General features: G+C 46.7%; 1 protein-coding gene and 1 long non-coding RNA gene across 2 annotated transcripts; both read right to left on the bottom strand.

Moving 5' to 3' along the window:
• Positions 1–16,552: 16,552 nt before the first annotated feature.
• LOC129106762 (uncharacterized) lies at positions 16,553–17,281 on the bottom strand. The gene is made up of 3 exons (XR_008531859.1): positions 17,183–17,281; positions 17,054–17,073; positions 16,553–16,688 (listed from the first exon to the last, which is right to left on the bottom strand). It is a non-coding gene; the product is annotated as an uncharacterized LOC129106762 (long non-coding RNA).
• Positions 17,282–17,355: 74 nt separating this feature from the next.
• Positions 17,356–18,545, bottom strand: LOC129107606 (uncharacterized). The gene is made up of 4 exons (XM_054619110.1): positions 18,201–18,545; positions 17,928–18,118; positions 17,619–17,843; positions 17,356–17,497 (listed from the first exon to the last, which is right to left on the bottom strand). The coding sequence occupies exons 1-4, from the start codon at positions 18,543–18,545 to the stop codon at positions 17,356–17,358; spliced, it is 903 nt and encodes a 300-aa protein (XP_054475085.1).
• Positions 18,546–18,785: the final 240 nt, after the last annotated feature.

Raw genomic sequence — 18,785 nt, 5'->3', positions numbered from 1 at the left:
TGGGCATAAGACATCACAATGGCGGGAAAATACACAAGGTCAGAGAGTGAAGTGATCTGAAATGAGAGGAGAGGTGAGTTACACAAAATAAAACAGGAAATAATGAAATTACCCCCAAAAAATTAATTAATTAATTAATTAGGGAACAACAACAGGGCTGCACAGTGAAATTCAGATTGAAGACCCATTTTTCTTCATAAGAAAAATATATATTTTTAAAAAGATATATATATGGAGGGTGGAGGATGAGTTGAGGAGTCTTGCAGCCAGAGGAAATAAGCTATTATGAAGTCTGGTGATACAGCAGCAGACACTTCTGCATCTCTGGATGGCAACAGGGTGAACAGGTTGTGGCTGGATGGGTATTGTTTTTTAATATCCCCTAAGCTCTTCCCAGGCTCCTCTTCTCACCAATATCAATGAAGCTCAGTAGATGGGTACCACTTACGGTGGTTGGTCTGTTTGTGAGGAAGTCTAATAACCAGTTACAGATTGAGGTACTCGAGCCCAGAGTGCTAAATTTACCAATCAGTTTCATAGGGGAGATTGTGTTGAGGCTGAGCTGAAATCAACAAAAAGCTTTTGGATGTCTCATCCAGATGAGTGAGGGCTCAGTGGAGAGCAGTGGAGACAGCATCCTCTGTGGATCTATTGGCTCTGTATGCAAACTGGTGAGGGTCTATGCTGGCTGGGATGTTGTTTTTGATGCTGGAGAACCAGTTCCTCAAAGCACGTCATCAGAAGTGGGGTAAATGCCACAGGGCGATAGTCATTTAGACTGGATACTGCAGACATTTTAGATGTTGGGATAATAATAATAATAATAATAAATTTTATTTATAATGCACTTTATATTCAAGAATCTCAAAGTGCTACAGAGAAAAAATAACAAAAAACTATTAAAAGGGGGAACCTCAAAGAAAGTTTAGCTAAATGCTCTTTTAAAGAGATGGGTTTTGAGGTTCCGTTTAAAAAAGAGCTGTAGTCTGTGGAGCCCTCAGGTGGTCAGGGAGGGCGTTCCATAGTCTAGGGGCAGCAGCAGAAAAGGCCCGATCACCCATGGTGCACAGCTTCGTATGTCGGGTTTGGAGGGTGTGAGTGGATCCTGAACGGAGTGTACGTGAGGTTTTCGGGGGGTGAGGAGTTCCTGAAGGTAGAGGGGGCAAGTCCGTGAAGGCACTGGTGGGTGAGGAGGGAGACCTTGTACTCAATTCTGAGTGGGACAGGGAGCCAGTGCAGTAATTTCAGGATGGGGGTGATGTGGTCATGCTTGCGCACCCTCATCAGGACCCTGGCAGCACTGTTTTGAATGTATTGGAGCCTCTGGATGCTCTTGCCAGGGATCCCAATGAGGAGTGGTGCGTTGAAGCAAGTGGGAGAACTCTCCTAGGACAGTGTTATGTTGAAAATGTCAGCGATGACATCAGTTAGCTGGTTGCTACATATTTTTAGCACACAGCAGCTTTACTCATATGCACTCTCATCAGGGAGGATATTTTCCTCATATCCTCTGTGAAAGCTGACAGTGGCCGGTCCTCCAGAGGCGGGGCAGACTTGACAGCTGACTCTTTGTTGAGGAGATCAAAGCGAATATAAAAGGTGTTGAACTCATCTAGCAACTCACCTCACACATGATGGAGGCGCTCTTGCTTTTATATCCTGTGACATTCTGGATCTCCTGCTACATATCTTTAGTGTTGTTGGTATGAGGTCTCTCATCAGTCTCTCTTGACGCCTCCTCTTTTCCTCCTTGATGCCAGCTTTCAGTCTTGCTCTGGCGATGCTGTATGTTCCTTGTCACCTGACTGCAGCTTTTTGGGCTTTGGATGGACTCCTCACCTCTCCATTCATCCAGGCTTTCTAGTTGGGGAATGGTTTTATTGTCTTTGTGATGACCACATCATTAAGACATTCGCTGATAAATGATGTCACTATTGATGTATATTCCTCCAGATTGATCTCGTCCAACTGGGTGGCGGCATCTTTGAACTTGTGCCTGTCTGTACATTCAAAACAGCCCTGTGGAGCAGCTGTAGCTTCATCTGTCCGTTTAATTAGCTGGCGTATGTAGGCAGAAGGAGCACGGAAATATGAGCTGATTGTCCAAAGTGGGGGTGGGGGAGGGCTTTGAAACCACAAGGAATATTTGTTTAAACGTGGTTCAGTGTATTGTTTCCACTGCTGGAGATGTGGACATGCTGATCCCAGTTTCATCTGGAATGTAATGAATCCTGAGGTTGTAACAGTCCTGTGATCTATAGAGTATAATATATAGTATAATCAATACAGTGGTGTGATCAAAAAAGACAGTGTGATAAATACAGTAGTGTGATCGATACAGTGGTGTAATCGATACAGTGGTGTAATCGATACAGTGGTGTGATCGATACAGTGGTGTAATCGATACAGTGGTGTGATCGATACAGTGGTGTAATCGATACAGTGGTGTAATGGATACAGTGGTCCATGTTGATGTGTCCTTGGGCAAGACACTTGACCCCAAGTTGCTCCCGAATTCTGTGCCATCAGTGTGTGGTTGTTGTGTGAATGTTAGTTAGACTTAGAGTCCTGATGTATCTTGCATTGTAACCCCTGTCATCACTGTATGAATGGGTGTGATTGGGTGAATGATGACATGTAGTGTTAAAGCGCTTTGAGTGGTCGGAAGACTAGAAAAGCACTATACAAGTACAGTCCATTTACCATTTACATTCGTGATATCGATACATTGGTGTGAGCGATACGTGAATGATACAGTGGTGATAAGACTGTATTGTTATCAATACAGTCTTATAACCGATAGCCATGTGATCGACACAGTTGTGTAGTAGATACATTCTTGTAACCGACAGTCATGATTGACACAGTCGTTTGATTGTTACAGTCCTGTAAACAGTACGGTTCTGTTATTGATACAGCGGTGTGATTGATACAATCATGTGATAAAGACTCTGGTGTGATCAATACAGTTCTGTGATCGATACAGTTGTATGCTTGACACAGATGTGTGATCGGTAAAATCATGTGAGTCATACAGTGGTCTGATGAATCAATAAAGTTGTGTGATCGTAAAGACGTAATTAATACCGTCTTGTAGTCAATACAGAATTATGATCGATACAGTCCTGAAAACAATCCAGTTTTGCAATCGAAACAGTCATGTGACCCATACAGTGTTGTTATCGATACAGCTGTGCAATCGATAAGACTTTTAATATATTCAGTGGTGAGACCTGTATCAATTACTATATCATTTGTGGCATTGGCTTAGAGATAGAGCGGGCCGTCCTTCAACCAGAGGATCCCAGTTTGATACCCGGCTCCTCCATTCCATTTTGATTTGTCCTTGAGCATGACACTTAACCCCACATTGCTCCCGAAAGGTGGCTGAATGTTGGTGTGAATAGGTTAGTTAGTCCTGATGGGAACCCTGATGACACCTTGCAGAGTAGCCCCTGCCATCAGTGTATGAATGGATGAATGACATGAATGACATCATTTTGAGTAGTGGAAGACCCTATCCACTACAAGTACAAGTCCTTTTACCATTTACAATCATAGATACAGTCATGTGATCAAAAGAGCCAGTTGCATGCGTGTCATCGAAACATTCGTGAAATCTTTACTGTGGTAAATGGTAAATGGTAAATGGACTGTACTTGTATAGCGCTTTTCTAGTCTTCCGACCACTCAAAGCGCTTTTACATTACTAATCATTCACCCAATCACACCCATTCATACACTGATGACAGGAGCTACCATGCAAGGTGCCACCTGACCATCAGGACCCTAACTAACATTCATACACATACATACACCGCAGGAACAGCCTGCGGGAGCAATTTGGGGTTAAGTGTCTTGCCCAAGGACACATCGACATGGACTGCCGGAGCCAGGGATCGAACCGCCGATCCTCTAATTGGGGGACGACCCTGCTCTCCACTGAGCTCTCCACTGTATTGGTGGGATCAATACAATCATGTGATCGATACAGAGGTCCGATCGAAACAGTTGTGTGCTCAATATATTGGTGTGATTGATACAGTCATGTAATCAACACAGTAGTGTTAAGTTAAGTTTAGTCCTCAAAACAGATAAAGTGATTATTGTATGTGATTTTAATTTTCACGTGACCCTGCTGACACCCACTGCTACTTTGATTATTAATATTAGTCGCATTACTATTACTATTCCCTGTATCATTATTTTAATTCCACTATAGTCATTGCTGCTTTTATAAAATGCCTATAAAAAGTATTCACCCCCTTGGATGTTTTCCCCTTTTGTTGCTTTTATACATGAAATCATGGTCAATATAATTTGGCTTTTTTGACAAGAATTTGCAAAAAAAGCTTCTTTCATGTCAAAGTGAAAACAGACTTTTACAAACTAATGTCAATTAATTCAAAATATATAGTGTAAAATAAGTGTTTGCATAAATATTCACAGGGCTGCACGGTGGTGTAGTGGTTAGCACTGTCGCCTCACAGCAAGAGGGGCCGGGGTTCAATTCCCGGGCTGGACAACCTTCTGTGTGAAGTTTGCATGTTCTCCCCGTGTCAGCGTGGGTTCTCTCCGGGTTCTCCGGCTTCCTCCCACAGTCCAAAGACATGCAGCTTAGGTGCATTGAAGACTCTAAATTGCCCATAGGTGTGGATGTGAGTGTGAATGGTTGTTTGTCTGTATATGTCAGCCCTGCGACCGACTGGCGACCTGTCCAGGGTGTACCGTACCCTGCCTTCGCCCATTGACAGCTGAGATCGGCTCCAGCACCCCTGCGACCCTTAAGTGGTTATAAGCAGGTTACGGAAAAATGGAAAAATGGATGGATAAATATTCACCCCCTTTAAAGTGACCTAATTCAACAGCTAGTTGTGTGTCACAATTAGTGAAATAGAGATCACCTGAGTGCAGTTGATGTGTGTCAAGTGATTGTAGTATAAAAACACCTGTGACTGGGAGGTCCAGTCTCTGGTTCATCAGTATTCCTGCTACAATTGCAACTCGAAGACAAAAGAACACTCCAAGCAACTCAGAGAAAATATTATTCAAAAGTATAAGTCAGGAGATGGCTACAAAAAGATTTCCAACTCACTGGACATCCCACAGAGTTCAGTTAAATCCATCATTAAGAAATGGAAGGAGTATGGCACTTGTTTAAATCTGCCTAGAGCTGGCTGTCCTCACAAACTGAGTGACCGGGCAAGAAGAAACCTGGTGAGGGAGGCCAAAAAACACCTATGACCACTCTGAAGGAGTTAAAAGCTTCAGTGGCTCAGATGGGAGAGACTGTACATACAACAACTGTTGCCCAGGTTCTTCACCAGTCGAAGCTGTATGGGAGAGTGGCAAAGAGAAAGCCACTGTTGAAAAAAGCTCATATGAAATCTCACCTGGAATTTGCCCAAAGGCATGTGGGAGACTCCAAGGTCAATTGGAAGAAGGTTCTTTGGTCTGATGAGACAAAAATTGAGCTTTTTGGCCATCAGACTAGACTCTATGTTTGGCGAACACCAAACACTGCACATCACCATAAACACGCCATCTCCACCGTGAAGCATGGTGGTGGCAGCATCATGCTCTGGGGATGCTTCTCAGCAGCAGGCCCTGGAAGGCTTGTAAAGGTAGAGGGGAACATGAATGGAGAAAAATATCGCCACATCCTGGAGGATAATCTGACTCAGTCTGCAAGAGAACTACAACTTGGGAGAAGATTTTTTTTTTCCAGCAAGACAACGAACCCACGCATACAGCAAAAGCTACACAGAAAAAGACAACAAGGTGAATGTTCTGGAGTAGCCAAGTCAAAGCCCAGATCTCAATCCAATCGAGAATTTCTGGTTGGACTTGAAAAGAGCTGTTCACGCCCGATCCCCGAGCAACCTGACAGAGCTTGAGCTATTTTGCAAGGAAGAATGGAGAAAAATTGCAGTGTCCAGATGTGCCAGCCTGATTGAGACGTATCCACACAGACTCAGTGCTGTGATTGCAGCCAAAGGTGCATCTACTAAATCAGGGGTGGGCAATTATTTTTCCCAGGGGGCCAAATGAGCAACTGAAAATATTTTGGAGGGCCGGGCCAAAATGCCGAACTCAATTATGCATAATATACATTTTATTTCTATATAAAAAGCAGTAAATGGCATTGTTTTGACCGCTGGTAAGAGTGTATGTTATTATTTGGCAATTAAAAGGTGAGGTTAGCTTTCAAAAATATAATTTATTCAAATAGAATTTCCAAAATGATAAACAAAATGTGAAACATTTGACTCATTTTCAGTCACATTAATAACAAAGGGCATTTTGAGTTTCATATACTATTGAAACAAGGATTTTCTTAGCTTTCTAAAGACATCACATCATCTTTGTAGCCAAAATAAACAAGACATGTCACTGAACTGTGTAACTGTGTAAAGAAAAGTGTCCCAGTTTTGTAGCCTTTTTGACTTTACATGCCTATATTAAACATTTAATGTTTTCAGAACTGTGCAAAGTGTCCCATTTCACTTGTTATATTTCCACATTTTACTGTTCTTCAGTTGTTTTTTTTTACTGTGCAGAAAAAAAGAAAAGGATCAAGTGTCCCATTTCACTTGTTATATAGCTTTGCTAGTAAATCCGTTGATGTCCGCGCTCGTTCGGCATCAGTCAAGTGCAGTGGTGTATAGTAACGAAGTAGAAATACTTCGTTACTTTACTTAAGTCGTTTTTTTGGATATCTGTACTTTACTTTACTATTTATATTTCTGTTGACTTTCACTTCTACTTCACTACATTTTGCAAAGAAAACTGATACTTTGACTCTGCTACATTTCCCCTGAAACCTTCGTTACTCGTTACAAAATCAAATCTATCTTTAGAAAGAAAATGACTCATGAGACCAACGTCGGGGACTGTGGTGGAACACAGACTGCAAGCAGGTTTGGCGAATCAGTGGTCCTAGCTAGCAAGTTAAATCACTGGTTAATCACGTTAATGCGCAATCGCAAACACGTGCTCTCAAAGCCGCGGTTTTTATGCCAGTGATGCCAGCTAGCGAGCGACCACACTGCGATGACTGATTTCATGATGGAAGCACCTGCTACTCCCGCAACAAACCACGGTGGAGACGAAGACCAACACCCGGGACATATCTGTGAGAAATGTTTTCTTATGTTGGAGTGAAAGATTCATCGTACCGGATGAAGTGCCTCTTATGCTTACCCAAAGCTACTGAACTGTTGGCATTCAAAAACTCCCCATCCAACCTCAGGAAACACATTGAGGTAAATTAAGATTAATCCCATGAGCCGCAACGTTAATGTTTAGTTATCATAATTAGCATAAACCTGTTCAGATATCTAGCAGTGTTTCCCACAGGATTGGAGTATATCTTTGGAGGGGGGACAGGTGTCTGATCTTCTAATTTAGCTACACATGGTGTATGTTAGGCTAACGTTGGCTAGCTATCATAAATCAAATGAGACAATTAGTGTAGTAGACAGATCGCTAGCGAGTTAGTGAGCTGAGGAAGTGTTGACAGTTGTGAGATTTTGTTGATTTGAGTCATCTTAGCTATAATCATTGCAGCACTAGTTAGCTAACGTTAGCTAACTTAACGTTAGCTAGCTTAACGTTAGCTAGCCACCACACTATAGGATTGACAGGAGCCGCGAGAGCGCAGCATTAGGATCTGAACCGTCGGAGTTGGAGATGCATGCAAGTGTGTGTAGCAAGTGGGGCTAGCTAAACTCGTTATGCTTACAAAATGTCTTTCTCTCACTGTTTCAGAGAAAGCATGTACACCACCTTAAAAAATATGGAGAGCTGACATCAACAAAGAGAAAAAGGGCTCCTGAGACTCCCTCCACCAGCAAGCAGACCACATTAGTGAACACCTTGACTGTGTCTCAGAGGTCCATTGACAAAGCTGTCGTGAAGTATGTGGTCCAAGGGCTCCAGCCATTCTGTGTTGTTGAACAAGAACCATTTAGAGATTTTGTGAAGGAACTGCAGCCTAATGCAAAAATGATGACACGGCTGACCCTGCGCTCCATGATTGATGAGGCCTCCAAGGGAATGAAGAAGGCGGTGACTGAGGCCATGAGGGGAGTTGACCATATCGCCACCACCACCGACTGCTGGTCTGTCAGAAGGCGGAGCTTCATTGGTGTTACTGCCCATTGGATTGACCCTGACAGTCTCAAAAGATGCTCAGCAGCCCTAGCCTGTAAACAACTGAGAGGTTCGCACACATTTGATGTGTTGGCAAACGCCCTGAATGACATCCATTCCGAGTTCGAAATTCGGGAGAAGATTCAGAGAACAACAACAGACAACGGCTCTAACTTCATAAAAGCTTTCCAAGTTTTTGGTGAAGATGAGAACAACAATGAAGTCGGACGTGATGGTGATGCATCTCAACCAGCAGAGGATGAAGAGGATCAAGAGGGGGTGAAGAAGTGGAGTTTGTTGATGTGTCAGCGCTTCTGAATGAAGATGATGGTTTGGAGTTCCAGCTCCCAAAGCACCAGCGCTGTGCTTGTCACCTACTCAACCTAATAGCTACGGTTGATGCCCAGAAAGCAACATCCAATGAGGCATACAAGAAAGTGTACCGTTCAACATTTGGCAAGTGTAATGCACTTTGGAACAAATGTGGAAGATCCACACTTGCAGCCGAAACTGTTGAAGATGCTTGCTCTCTCCAACTGCTGCGCCCGAATGCTACCAGGTGGAACTCCTTGTTCCTGGCAGTGGAAAGACTGCTGAGGATAATCAAAGACAAGGGAGAGGGGGCCATCGGAGTAATCTGCACAGACCTAAAGGTTCCGATGTAAGTAAGAATTATGTATGTTTTATTATTTCATCATAATTGAACATAATGTCTTGAATGTCTCTAGAACTGTGGATGTGTTTCCCCACCCTTTCTTGGGCACTAATAACTTCCACTTATCATTGATCCATTTTAGTTAATTACTCATCCAGCAATTTTTTGTTGAATCTGATGAAATGGTTATATAGTGTTATAAAACGGTGTTGTTGTTTTTGTTTTCATCACAGGTTCAATCCAGTGGAACTCGCATTCCTCACAGAGTATGCCGCTGTCATGAGCCCAGTCGCCCAGGCAACCAACATCTTGCAAGCAGAGGCAAATGCCCAGATGGGGTGGCTACTTCCAACAATCAACCTGCTGACTGCCAAACTTGACAGAGTCAAGTTGCCATTGAAGTACTGCAAGCCTTTGGTGGATGCTCTACAGGTGGGAATAAAGAATCGTTTTGGCCACATGTCAGGAGACCCTGAGTTGATCGCAGCTGCGATTCTTCTTCCAAAATTCCGAACAACTTGGACAAAGGATGATGCCACAATCAGAATGGGTAAGACAACATGGGGATAGTGAAAAATAAGTGTATGGGTGTACATTTTGACTCTTTGTAATATTGGCAAATCCACAAATCAATTATGGATGCATGGACAGTGCATGAAACTAAATGTATAAACCTCAAATTAAAACAAACTATTTAGTACAAAACCTTAGGTTGGGGTCATGACATGTTAGAAAGTTGTATTAATCCTATCATTTATATTTTCACCCTCACTATATTTCAGGAATGGACTACATCAAGCAGCACATTGAAGAACCCTCCCTGCAGCTAGGTGATGCCACCAGGTCCAGTTCATCTGATGAAGATGACTTCTTCTCTGCCCTGCAGTCGTCTCAAGCACGAGACAGCACCAAACAACTGGATGGATACTTGGCCTGTTCAGCAGATCACATGACCTTGCTGAAATCCTTCCCAGCTGTGTGCAAGCTGTCTGTGAAGCTGAACACACCTCTACCTGCCTCAGCGGCCTGTGAAAGGCTATTTAGCATCGCAGGACTAGTCTTCAGCCCAAGAAGAGCAAGACTGAATTCTCGCAATTTTGAAAACCAACTTCTTTTTAAGATGAACAGGACATTTTTCAGTTTCAAGTAATGACTGGGTTGTTACTTTCGGTGCTGCTTTAGTATTCATCATGTTTTGTTCGAGTTATGATGGTAGCAGTCGCCCAATTGCAGATTCAGCTTGAGCAAAACCTTTGCCCATTGTGTTCAACATTGTTGCTCCTGGATGGATCACAGCCAACCCAATTATTTTCAACACAACTCCTTGTCCTTGTTCATGGTGGCCACAACACTTAAAAGAATATTATATTATATTATATTATATTATATTATATTATATTATATTATATTATATATAATTCTCAAAATTCTGACCCTTTGCTTTTTTGTTAACAGCATTTACTTGTACTTTTACTTTCAATACTTAAGTACATTTAATATCAGAAAATTACTTTTGATACTTAAGTACAGCAAATATCAGATACTTTAATACTTTTACTCAAGTAGTATTCTAATAGGTGACTTTTACTTTTACTCAAGTAGTATTCTAATAGGTGACTTTTACTTTTATTCAAGTATGGCTTTTGGGTACTTTATACACCACTGGTCAAGTGTTTGTATTTCTCGGCATGTTTCGTCTCGTAATGCCGTTTCAGACTGTCCTCTTTAAACAGGCGACATGCTCCCCACAAACCAAACACACAGGTTTACCCTTGACTTCAGTAAAGAAACATTAGTAGTCCATATTTGTTTGAAAGTTCTGCTTTCGGCATCCACTTTCCTCTTTTTGGCATGAGCCGACATGTTCGCATTTTTCAGGGGTGACAAGGAAGAAGACAGGTTGTCAATCACACGCATTTCACGTGCACAGTTGACGTGCACGATTGCGTGCACTGTGAGAATAAATGGGCTTCAAAATAAAAGCAATGCGGTTTTAGTCCACCCATAAGATAATTAGAAAATATGTTTTATTTTCTAATTATCATGTAATCTTTCGCGCGGGCCGTACAATGCCCAGGTCTGATATAGAGGGTAATAGTGATTAAATATAAGATAACAACAGTAACTTAGGAGGTTGATGGTGATGTTGCACATCTGTCCTTGTCTCCTCAGCTGTGTGGACCACATGTGGACTTCAGAGGAGCAGCTGGACAGCCGGAGCTTCATGGTCCACAGCAGCATATATCCTCTTATGTTGTTGTTATTATTATTATTATTGTTATTATTATAATATAGGAGCTCCATCTGAGAGCATTACAGTTCTAATAAGATCATTTCTTGTGTTGTTCTGCTCATTCAAACATGCTCTCTGTTGAGAAAGTTACTACTGCTGACATGTTTCTATATTTTTCATTATTAGCTAATGTGACCTCTCAGACTGTGACCCCTCAGTGCAGCAGCATGACCCATCATGTTGATATGTACGGCTATCATTCTCCTATAATCATTACTATCATAATGTGTAGAGCTTGTTTTGAATGATGTATAATAAGAAATAATAAAGCTTCCAGACAAAGTAAAGATGTCAAACTTTTTTTTATTGTAAAAACAAATGAAATGAATACAAAGAAGGTGGAGGTGATCCTGGCCTCGTTCTAATCCAGCCGCGTCAGGACGTCATAGCTGTACACCGTCAGCAGCAGATGGGGGATGTCAGAGGGGTATCTCGGGTGGAGTTGTAAACTGCCCCGCCATTGAGCACAAGGCCAGGAACTGCTCGTAATGGAATGAGGCAGCAGCTGTGAGACAACAACAGAAACATAGAGGACACTTTGATACCCGAGGACAGCACGTTATGAGCGAGGGCAGCAGGGACACCTCCAGTGTTTGACAGACAGCCTTACCTCAGCACTGCTGGCAGGAGGAGGGGGAGGGAGGGCACCTCCTCCTGTTCCTCCACGGAGACAACCCGACAGGCTGCAGGCGGTGGTGAGGGAGCTGGTGACTCTGCAGGCTGAACCCTGACGAGGGCTGCTGTGTTGCTCCGTGTTGTCTTGGTCCTGTGAGGCTTCCAGCAGCTCCTCGTCTGTGGGCTCGTCCAGCACAGCAGAGACACCAGCTCCCTGAGGAGGAGGAGGTGAGGAGGAGGAGGTGGTGGTGGCAGGAGCAAGAGAGGGGCCTGTACATCCTGCTCATTCAAACATGCTCTCTGTTGAGAAAGTTACTACTGCTGACATGTTTCTATATTTTTCATTATTAGCTAATGTGACCTCTCAGACTGTGACCCCTCAGTGCAGCAGCATGACCCATCATGTTGGTATGTACAGCTATCATTCTCCTATAATCATTACTATCATAATGTGTAGAGCTTGTTTTGATTGATGTATAATAATAAATAATAAAGCTTCCAGACAAAGTAAAGATTGCAAACTTATTTTTATTATATTATATTATATTACACTTTATTTACATACATACAGTATATACATTATTCGTGTCTCTCCTTCATCTCCTCCCTCCACTCCTCCACAGTTTTCCCGCCGACAGTTGCGCAGTACGTCACTCCATACAGGCGTGTGTGGCCAGTGTCCAGTCTTTTGGGCTGGCCACACTTCGTACAGACGTACTGCGTCGTCTGCCGGCGGGGTTTGTTCCCGGGCATCGGCCCCTGACCTGCAGCAGCAGCAGCAGCCTCGGCCGCCTTCCTCTTCCTGTAGGCTGTAGACCTCGGGATTTCCGGAGGTCCAGGAACAGGAGGCAGACCGGCAGGGGCAGTGAGGACACCCGGGATCAGTGCTGGAGGAGTTGGAGGAGGAGGAGGAGGAGGAGGAGGAAGGCCACCAGAGGAGGGTCCTGGCTGCTCCTCCGGGACGACGTATTTGAAGGGCTGTCCTTGTCCCACCTGAACAGAGGACAGCCCTTTGGCAGAAGGAAGGGGATCGACAGCAACAGCTGCTGCAGGTACGATGCCAGTTCCCTGCAGCAGCTTAGTCGTCACCGCTTCCTTCTGCCGGCGAGAGAACCTGGAGACAAACACAGATTGTTGTTAGACTCTCCATCAAACTCTAAATCACAGTTCAGATTCCCCCCCCCATCAACACAGCTTTAATGTTAGTCTCTTACCACTGGGTCAGGGTCCTCTGATTGAGCTCAAAGAGCTGGATCTCCGTCTGAGCCATCAGCCTCGGGCTGGCCAGCACTGCCTCCCTGATGGCCACGTAGTCCCTGAGGATGAGGGACCATCGAGTCCTGGAGACCCCAGAGACTCGCATGGCCGCTGGGTGGAGCTGGCAGAGCTGGCTGCAAATGGCCTCCACCAGGCGACTGGCACTGGGCCAAGTTGCAGGGCCCGAGGTTGATCCGAGAAGACAGCTGAAAGGGTCGTGGAGATCAGTGTGGGTTAATATGCAGCAGATATTTACTGGAGGAAACCTTCATCTTTAAAGAGAGTCTTACCGTTGGAGACTCTCCTTTCCAGGACAGGAGGAGTCCTTCCCCTTCGCTGCCTTGAACCGGCCCTTAGGTTGCCTCTCCCGGTATCTGGGGGGGTAGACAACTCGCTGCTTGTCCTGCTCTGGCAAGCGGTTCCAGAGCAGGATGAGTCTGTCTACCCGACTGTCAGGAAGCCCCTGAAGGTTTCTTCCTTCCACCAGGGCCCGGGCCAGCTTCAGGACATGCTGGTACCCGGGCTGGTTACTAGGACCCTGTATGTTCTCCTGAGGAGAAACGAGAGAGGAAGAGGAGGAGAAACAGAGTCAGTGAGCACAGAGCGCTGCACGGTGAAATATTCTATCTGTATTGTTATTAATATTATAATCATTATAATTATCAGTTGTGTTCTGTAGTCAGTGAACTCACCTCAGGGTCTGAGGAGGGCTGCTGGGGTTCAGGGTCCTGACCCTCAGGGGCCTCAGTAGAGGCATGTTGGTCCGGTCCAGATGGCTCAGACTTTGCGTCAGCTGGATCACCTGACCGGGCTGCTGCTGTGCTGGTGGAGGGGGTATCGTGCTCGAAGATGGTGGGGTCCTCCACATCTTCCACGATACCCTCATCATCCTCCTCCTCATCGAGCTTCTCGATGGCAGCAGCCTCGTCCGGAGTGTCAGGGTCCAAGCTGACGTCCTCAAGCACTCTGCCCGTCTGCTGGTACAGGTACTCTAATCCGATGAGCTCCCCTGTCAGACAGACACCACAGAGAGCAAAGGGTTAATGCTCCATCTCCTCTCAGTCCTCGTGGAATAAAGTGCTTTCACATCTCATACCTGTGTACTCAGCAGGCGTGGTGAAGTCCTTAACCATCTCAAGACCAAGCACTCTTTGGCTCTTCTGGTTAAGGACGTGCTTGAGGTGTCCACTGTAGGAGTGCAGAGGCCCCAGCTGTCCCTCAGCTGCAGACGGTGGTGGTGCAGCTGCTGCTGCGCGGTCTTCGTTCCACCTCACCAGTCCGTCGACCAGGAACGCCTGGAAGTGCTTGGCATTAGCTCGCGACCCTGATGAAGCAGGTTTTGGATCAAACATGAATTTGCGAATTGTGAATAAAGAATATATCTGTGAGACAAGCTGTGAGACACGTGCAAGTACCTGGGATGAACCGGTTGAGGTGGAGGTGGAAGGACTCCAAGGAGGTGGAGCCCCCGCGCAGGCTAAACCGGCAGGCTGACTCCGCCCTTGGTCAGCCTACCGGTCTGGGTGTACAGCTGCACACCTGGCGGGTCCTGAATGCAGCTGAGGTGAGGCCTCTGCGTACTCCAGATGTCCTTGATGCGGAGAGCGTTGAGCAACGGGATGTCCAGGGTGTTGCGTCCTGCTGGTCCACCGAAGGTGTTGAGGAGCTCCTGGATGAGGAGTGCCGATTCCTCGGGCCCACGTGTCCTCCTGCGGCAGTGGAGCCTCCACTCCTCTCTGGAGATCCTCTGGATCACCTCGGTGTCAGTCAGGCCAACCATCCCGCGCTTCCCCTCCAGCTCGGACCGCTTAGCCTCAGCGAGACGGCGGGCATCTCCCGAGTCCACCTCGAAGATGCAGTGAGACAGCTGCCTCATGAAGGTGGGGTACAGCTCGTGGCTCTCGGTGGTGACACCTGATGCGAAGCGCCGCATCAGGTGCCAGATGTCCAGTCTCACCACGAGCTGATCCCACTCCTGTGAGAGAAGAACCATAACGTGCTTTAATCATGTTAAACTGTGCTGGTGTATCACTGATACAGTATTAGTATTAAAAGTCTCAGTTTCACACCTGAAACAAAGCAGCTGTCTTGGACACGCCGTCTCTGTTGCAGCAGTCGCGGTCCACGTAGATGAGCTGGGGGGGGGGGGTACCCTGGCGAGTCTGTACCGCCTCATCAATCCGACCGCCATCCTGGACAGGCCCTCAGCGCCCTCGGAGCAGGTGAGGACGCTCATGAGGACCTGCCCCTTCTCGTTACCCACGTTGGTAACCCAGGCGGCCGTGTCGGAGGCGGTACCGGCGAGCTTCTTCGTCATCTGGACAGAGAGAGAATAGAAATGTTAACGTGGAGCATAAACACACAGATGTGGTGTCACAGCAGCTGAAAGAAAATATGAAATTGTGACAAACTCTACTCGCCTTCTTGGTGGAATCCATCTTCAAGATGGATCCGAAAGTGGACGTGATCCTGGCCTTGTACTCATCCAGCCGCGTCAGGACGTCGTAGCTGTAGACCGTCAGCAGCCAGATGGGTGTTGGCAGGGGGGGCATCTGGGGTGGAGGTGTAAACTGCCCCCACCGAGCACAAGGCCAGGAACTGCTCGCACACGCCGAGGTAATGGATCGCTCTCCGCATCCAGGCATCTGAGTGCTGCTCCCGCAGGGTGTTGTACAGCCGGTTCGCACTGTTGCCCAGAGTGCGAGACCTCAGCTGAACAACCACCCTCATGTCACAGGACAGCCTGCAGAACCACAACACAAACATGATGGACAGCTGGTCACCGCAGAAATACATCAAACGGGAAGTTCAACACAAACAAAAGAGAAATAGATATTCAATGTCTTACTTGTACGTAAGTACAGCTGGGAATTGGCAGCTGTAGGTGGGGGGCAGCTGCCTAATGATGCCCTGTGACCATCCTCCGACCTTCTTCTTACACCGGCGGCAGTCCAGGTACTCGGTGGCCATGAGGTACCAGCCGTCGATGTCCAGGACCCTCCGGATGGTCCTGTAGAGCCCAGCCTTTGTCATGGACCCAGTGCACAAAGGCTGGGGGCATGTCAGCTGCAGATGCCAAATCCGCTGTGGCATCCAGAGGAACAGCCGACATGCGAAGAAGGGGTCGGGGGACGCGGGAGGCTGGTTGTAGACCGGCCGGGCTTGTGGGGGCGACCACCAGAGATTCAGCTCGCTGATGAGTCGAGACCTCCCACTGCTGTCCCTGGTAAACAGCACCCGACCGACCCACTGCTGCTGCTCCACAGTGAGAGCTGCCCTCCAGGACAGAGGCAGCAGCTGTGAGACAACAACAGAAACATAAGAGGACACTTTGATACCCGAGGACAGCACGTTATGAGCGAGGGCAGCAGGGACACCTCCAGTGCTTGACAGACAGCCTTACCTCAGCACTGCTGGCAGGAGGAGGGGGAGGGAGGAAGGCTGGACCGGGCACCTCCTCCTGGTCCTCCACGGAGACGACCCGACAGGCTGCAGGCGGCGGTGTCCGGGTGGAGGCTGCAGGCGGCGGTGAAGGAGCTGGTGACTCTGCAGTCTGGGGGACGAGGGCTGCTGGAAGTTGCTCCGTGTTGTCTTGGTCCTGTGAGGCTTCCAGCAGCTCCTCGTCTGTGGGCTCGTCCAGCACAGCAGAGACACCAGCTCCCTGAGGAGGTGGAGGTGGTGGCAGGAGCGAGAGAGGGGCCTGTACATCTGAGGCTTCAAGATAAATTAAAAGTATCATTAAGAGGAACAAATGAGATTGTTGTGTTAATATTGAGTGAGATGCACACATTCAGCCAAGCTGCGTATTAAACTAGATGAGAACAGAAGGAGGTTCTGAAGAGAGAAGGTGAGGATGAGACAAAATGATGAAGCCAACAGATTAGACATGCTGAGTGAGTAGTGAGTGCAGTGCAGCAGTGAGTGAGTGGTGAGTGAGTGATGCAGGCAGGCAGGCAGCATTGTGAGGTGAAATGTTAGATAAAGATGCACCGATCAGGGGATTGGATGGCAGGTGGGTTAGTGATCTGAGATGAGCGCCAAGCAGACATCAGACAGTTCTTAATTCAACCCAAACTTACCAGTGGTCTCCTCTCCTCCTCTGATTAAAGGAACATTTTAAAGCAAAATAAATAAAGGGTCAACAATGAAATCAAATCTTTCTGTTATTAACACATTGTTACCTGAATATAACTTTATCTTTTACTCACACTTCTCTAAGTCAACTACCGCCACGACCAGCTCATCATCTGAAGGCTCCTCAGGTGACCTGGAGGAGGACGGAGCTGGTCTGAAGGGGCTGAAGTGGGAGGCTGTTATCACATGACGAGAGAGAGCAAACGCAGAAAATAAACAGTGAACACAGGAATTCCATTAAGTTGAACTAACTCTGAATATAATTTAGGCTGGACTTGCCTGAAAATGCAGGCTTAGGGGCCACCATCTTCTTTACATGGGCCTGCATTTCCACCGCAGACAGAGAACGCCGCCCGGAGACAAAGGCCGCAAGAGCTGAACCAAGAGGCCTAGAATGAGAATAAATGACACACAACTACATTTATAATGAGACATTACAAATACTAACATTTCTTCAGGGAGGTCGTCCAGGTCTATCAAAGTCTGAGAGAGTTACAGTAAAACACGTACTGAGCTGCACTCCTGGTTGCGGCCGAGACAGAGACTGAGCCGCCGCTGCTGGTGCTGCTGCTGCTGCTGGTGGCGGTGCTGCTGCTGGTGCTGGTGGATGAAGCAGCAGCAGCAGCAGCAGCAGAAGCACTGGTCTTCTGTCTGTCTCTGCTCCGGACAAACTTGACGGCGTTCTCCATCTGCGTACCGGGAGCTGGTGCCTTCCTTCGCAGGTAGTTGACAAATCTGTAAAAAAACAGACAATTTGTCACATGACTCTTCTGATCGATGGTCAGAACAGCAACTTTATTATTATCCAAGTGTTTTTACCGGATCTTTTTGGGGTCATCAGACTCATACAGGCTCTGCAGGGTCTCGAATTTGAAGTCCCCGAAGCCAACAAGGGCCTGTCCCTCCTGACCGGGACGGAGGGACCTCTGCCGCGCCTCCTCAAACGCCTGGTGGAACCTGACTGCCTCCTCGAAGTCAGGGTACGCTGAGGAGTAGCGGCTGAAGGCGTCCTGCAGGTTCACAAAGAGAGGGTTAAACCGTCATCACTCTGTGATTTCATGAACTTGACCTACTTGTACTGAAGGACTCCACCTTGTTGGCCATCAGTGGGGACTGAGACCCCGTCCTCTCTCGCTCCTTCTGGTGGGAGGAGACCAGGTTGACGCAGTAGCCCACGTCATTCTCCAGGAGCCAGTGGAAGGTCTTGCCCTGGTATCGACCGAACTGGATCTTCCACCGGCTCAGGACGAGGGTGGCGTTGGAGGTGTCGCCACCCTCGGAGCTGACGTGGGCCCAGGCCTCTGCGTCCACCTCCTCAGGCTTCTTGGCCCTGGAGAGAGCCTGGCCCCCAGCTACCTGCTGAGGGCCAAGGGCCTCTGGAGAGGCCTTCAACAGGACGGTCCCATTAGGGGCCCTCCTGAATGTAGGGTGCTCCATCTAAACATAACGATGAATATTAGCAGAATACTGCAGTAAATACTTTATGATCATAAGAGAGAATAAGAAATGATGTGTGACACTTACATTCATAGTTTCCAAGGTTATGATCTATAATATCACAGAGAGGAGAACACAGTTACATGACAGTATGTTCTCTATATGTACTTTCTCTCATGAAAACCAAATCAATGAAATATATTAGTCTAGTATTTATTATTTACTTCTCTAAATCCACAT

The sequence above is a fragment of the Anoplopoma fimbria genome, chromosome 18, assembly GCF_027596085.1.
Source record: "Anoplopoma fimbria isolate UVic2021 breed Golden Eagle Sablefish chromosome 18, Afim_UVic_2022, whole genome shotgun sequence".
NCBI classification, from domain to species: Eukaryota; Metazoa; Chordata; class Actinopteri; order Perciformes; family Anoplopomatidae; genus Anoplopoma; species Anoplopoma fimbria.
Note: the sequence above shows the minus strand (reverse complement) of the source record. Positions and strands in the feature narration are given on the sequence as shown.

Bases quoted from the DNA above. Each gene is read 5' to 3' on its own strand.
- LOC129107606 (XM_054619110.1), bottom strand. From the start codon at position 18,545: ATGGAGCACCCTACATTCAGGAGGGCCCCTAATGGGACCGTCCTGTTG. The intron at 17,844-17,927 runs GTAAAAACACTT...GTTTTTTTACAG, and splicing joins GATGACCCCAAAAAGATCCG to ATTTGTCAACTACCTGCGAA. The intron at 17,498-17,618 runs GTACGTGTTTTA...TTCTCATTCTAG, and splicing joins GCAACCAGGAGTGCAGCTCA to GCCTCTTGGTTCAGCTCTTG.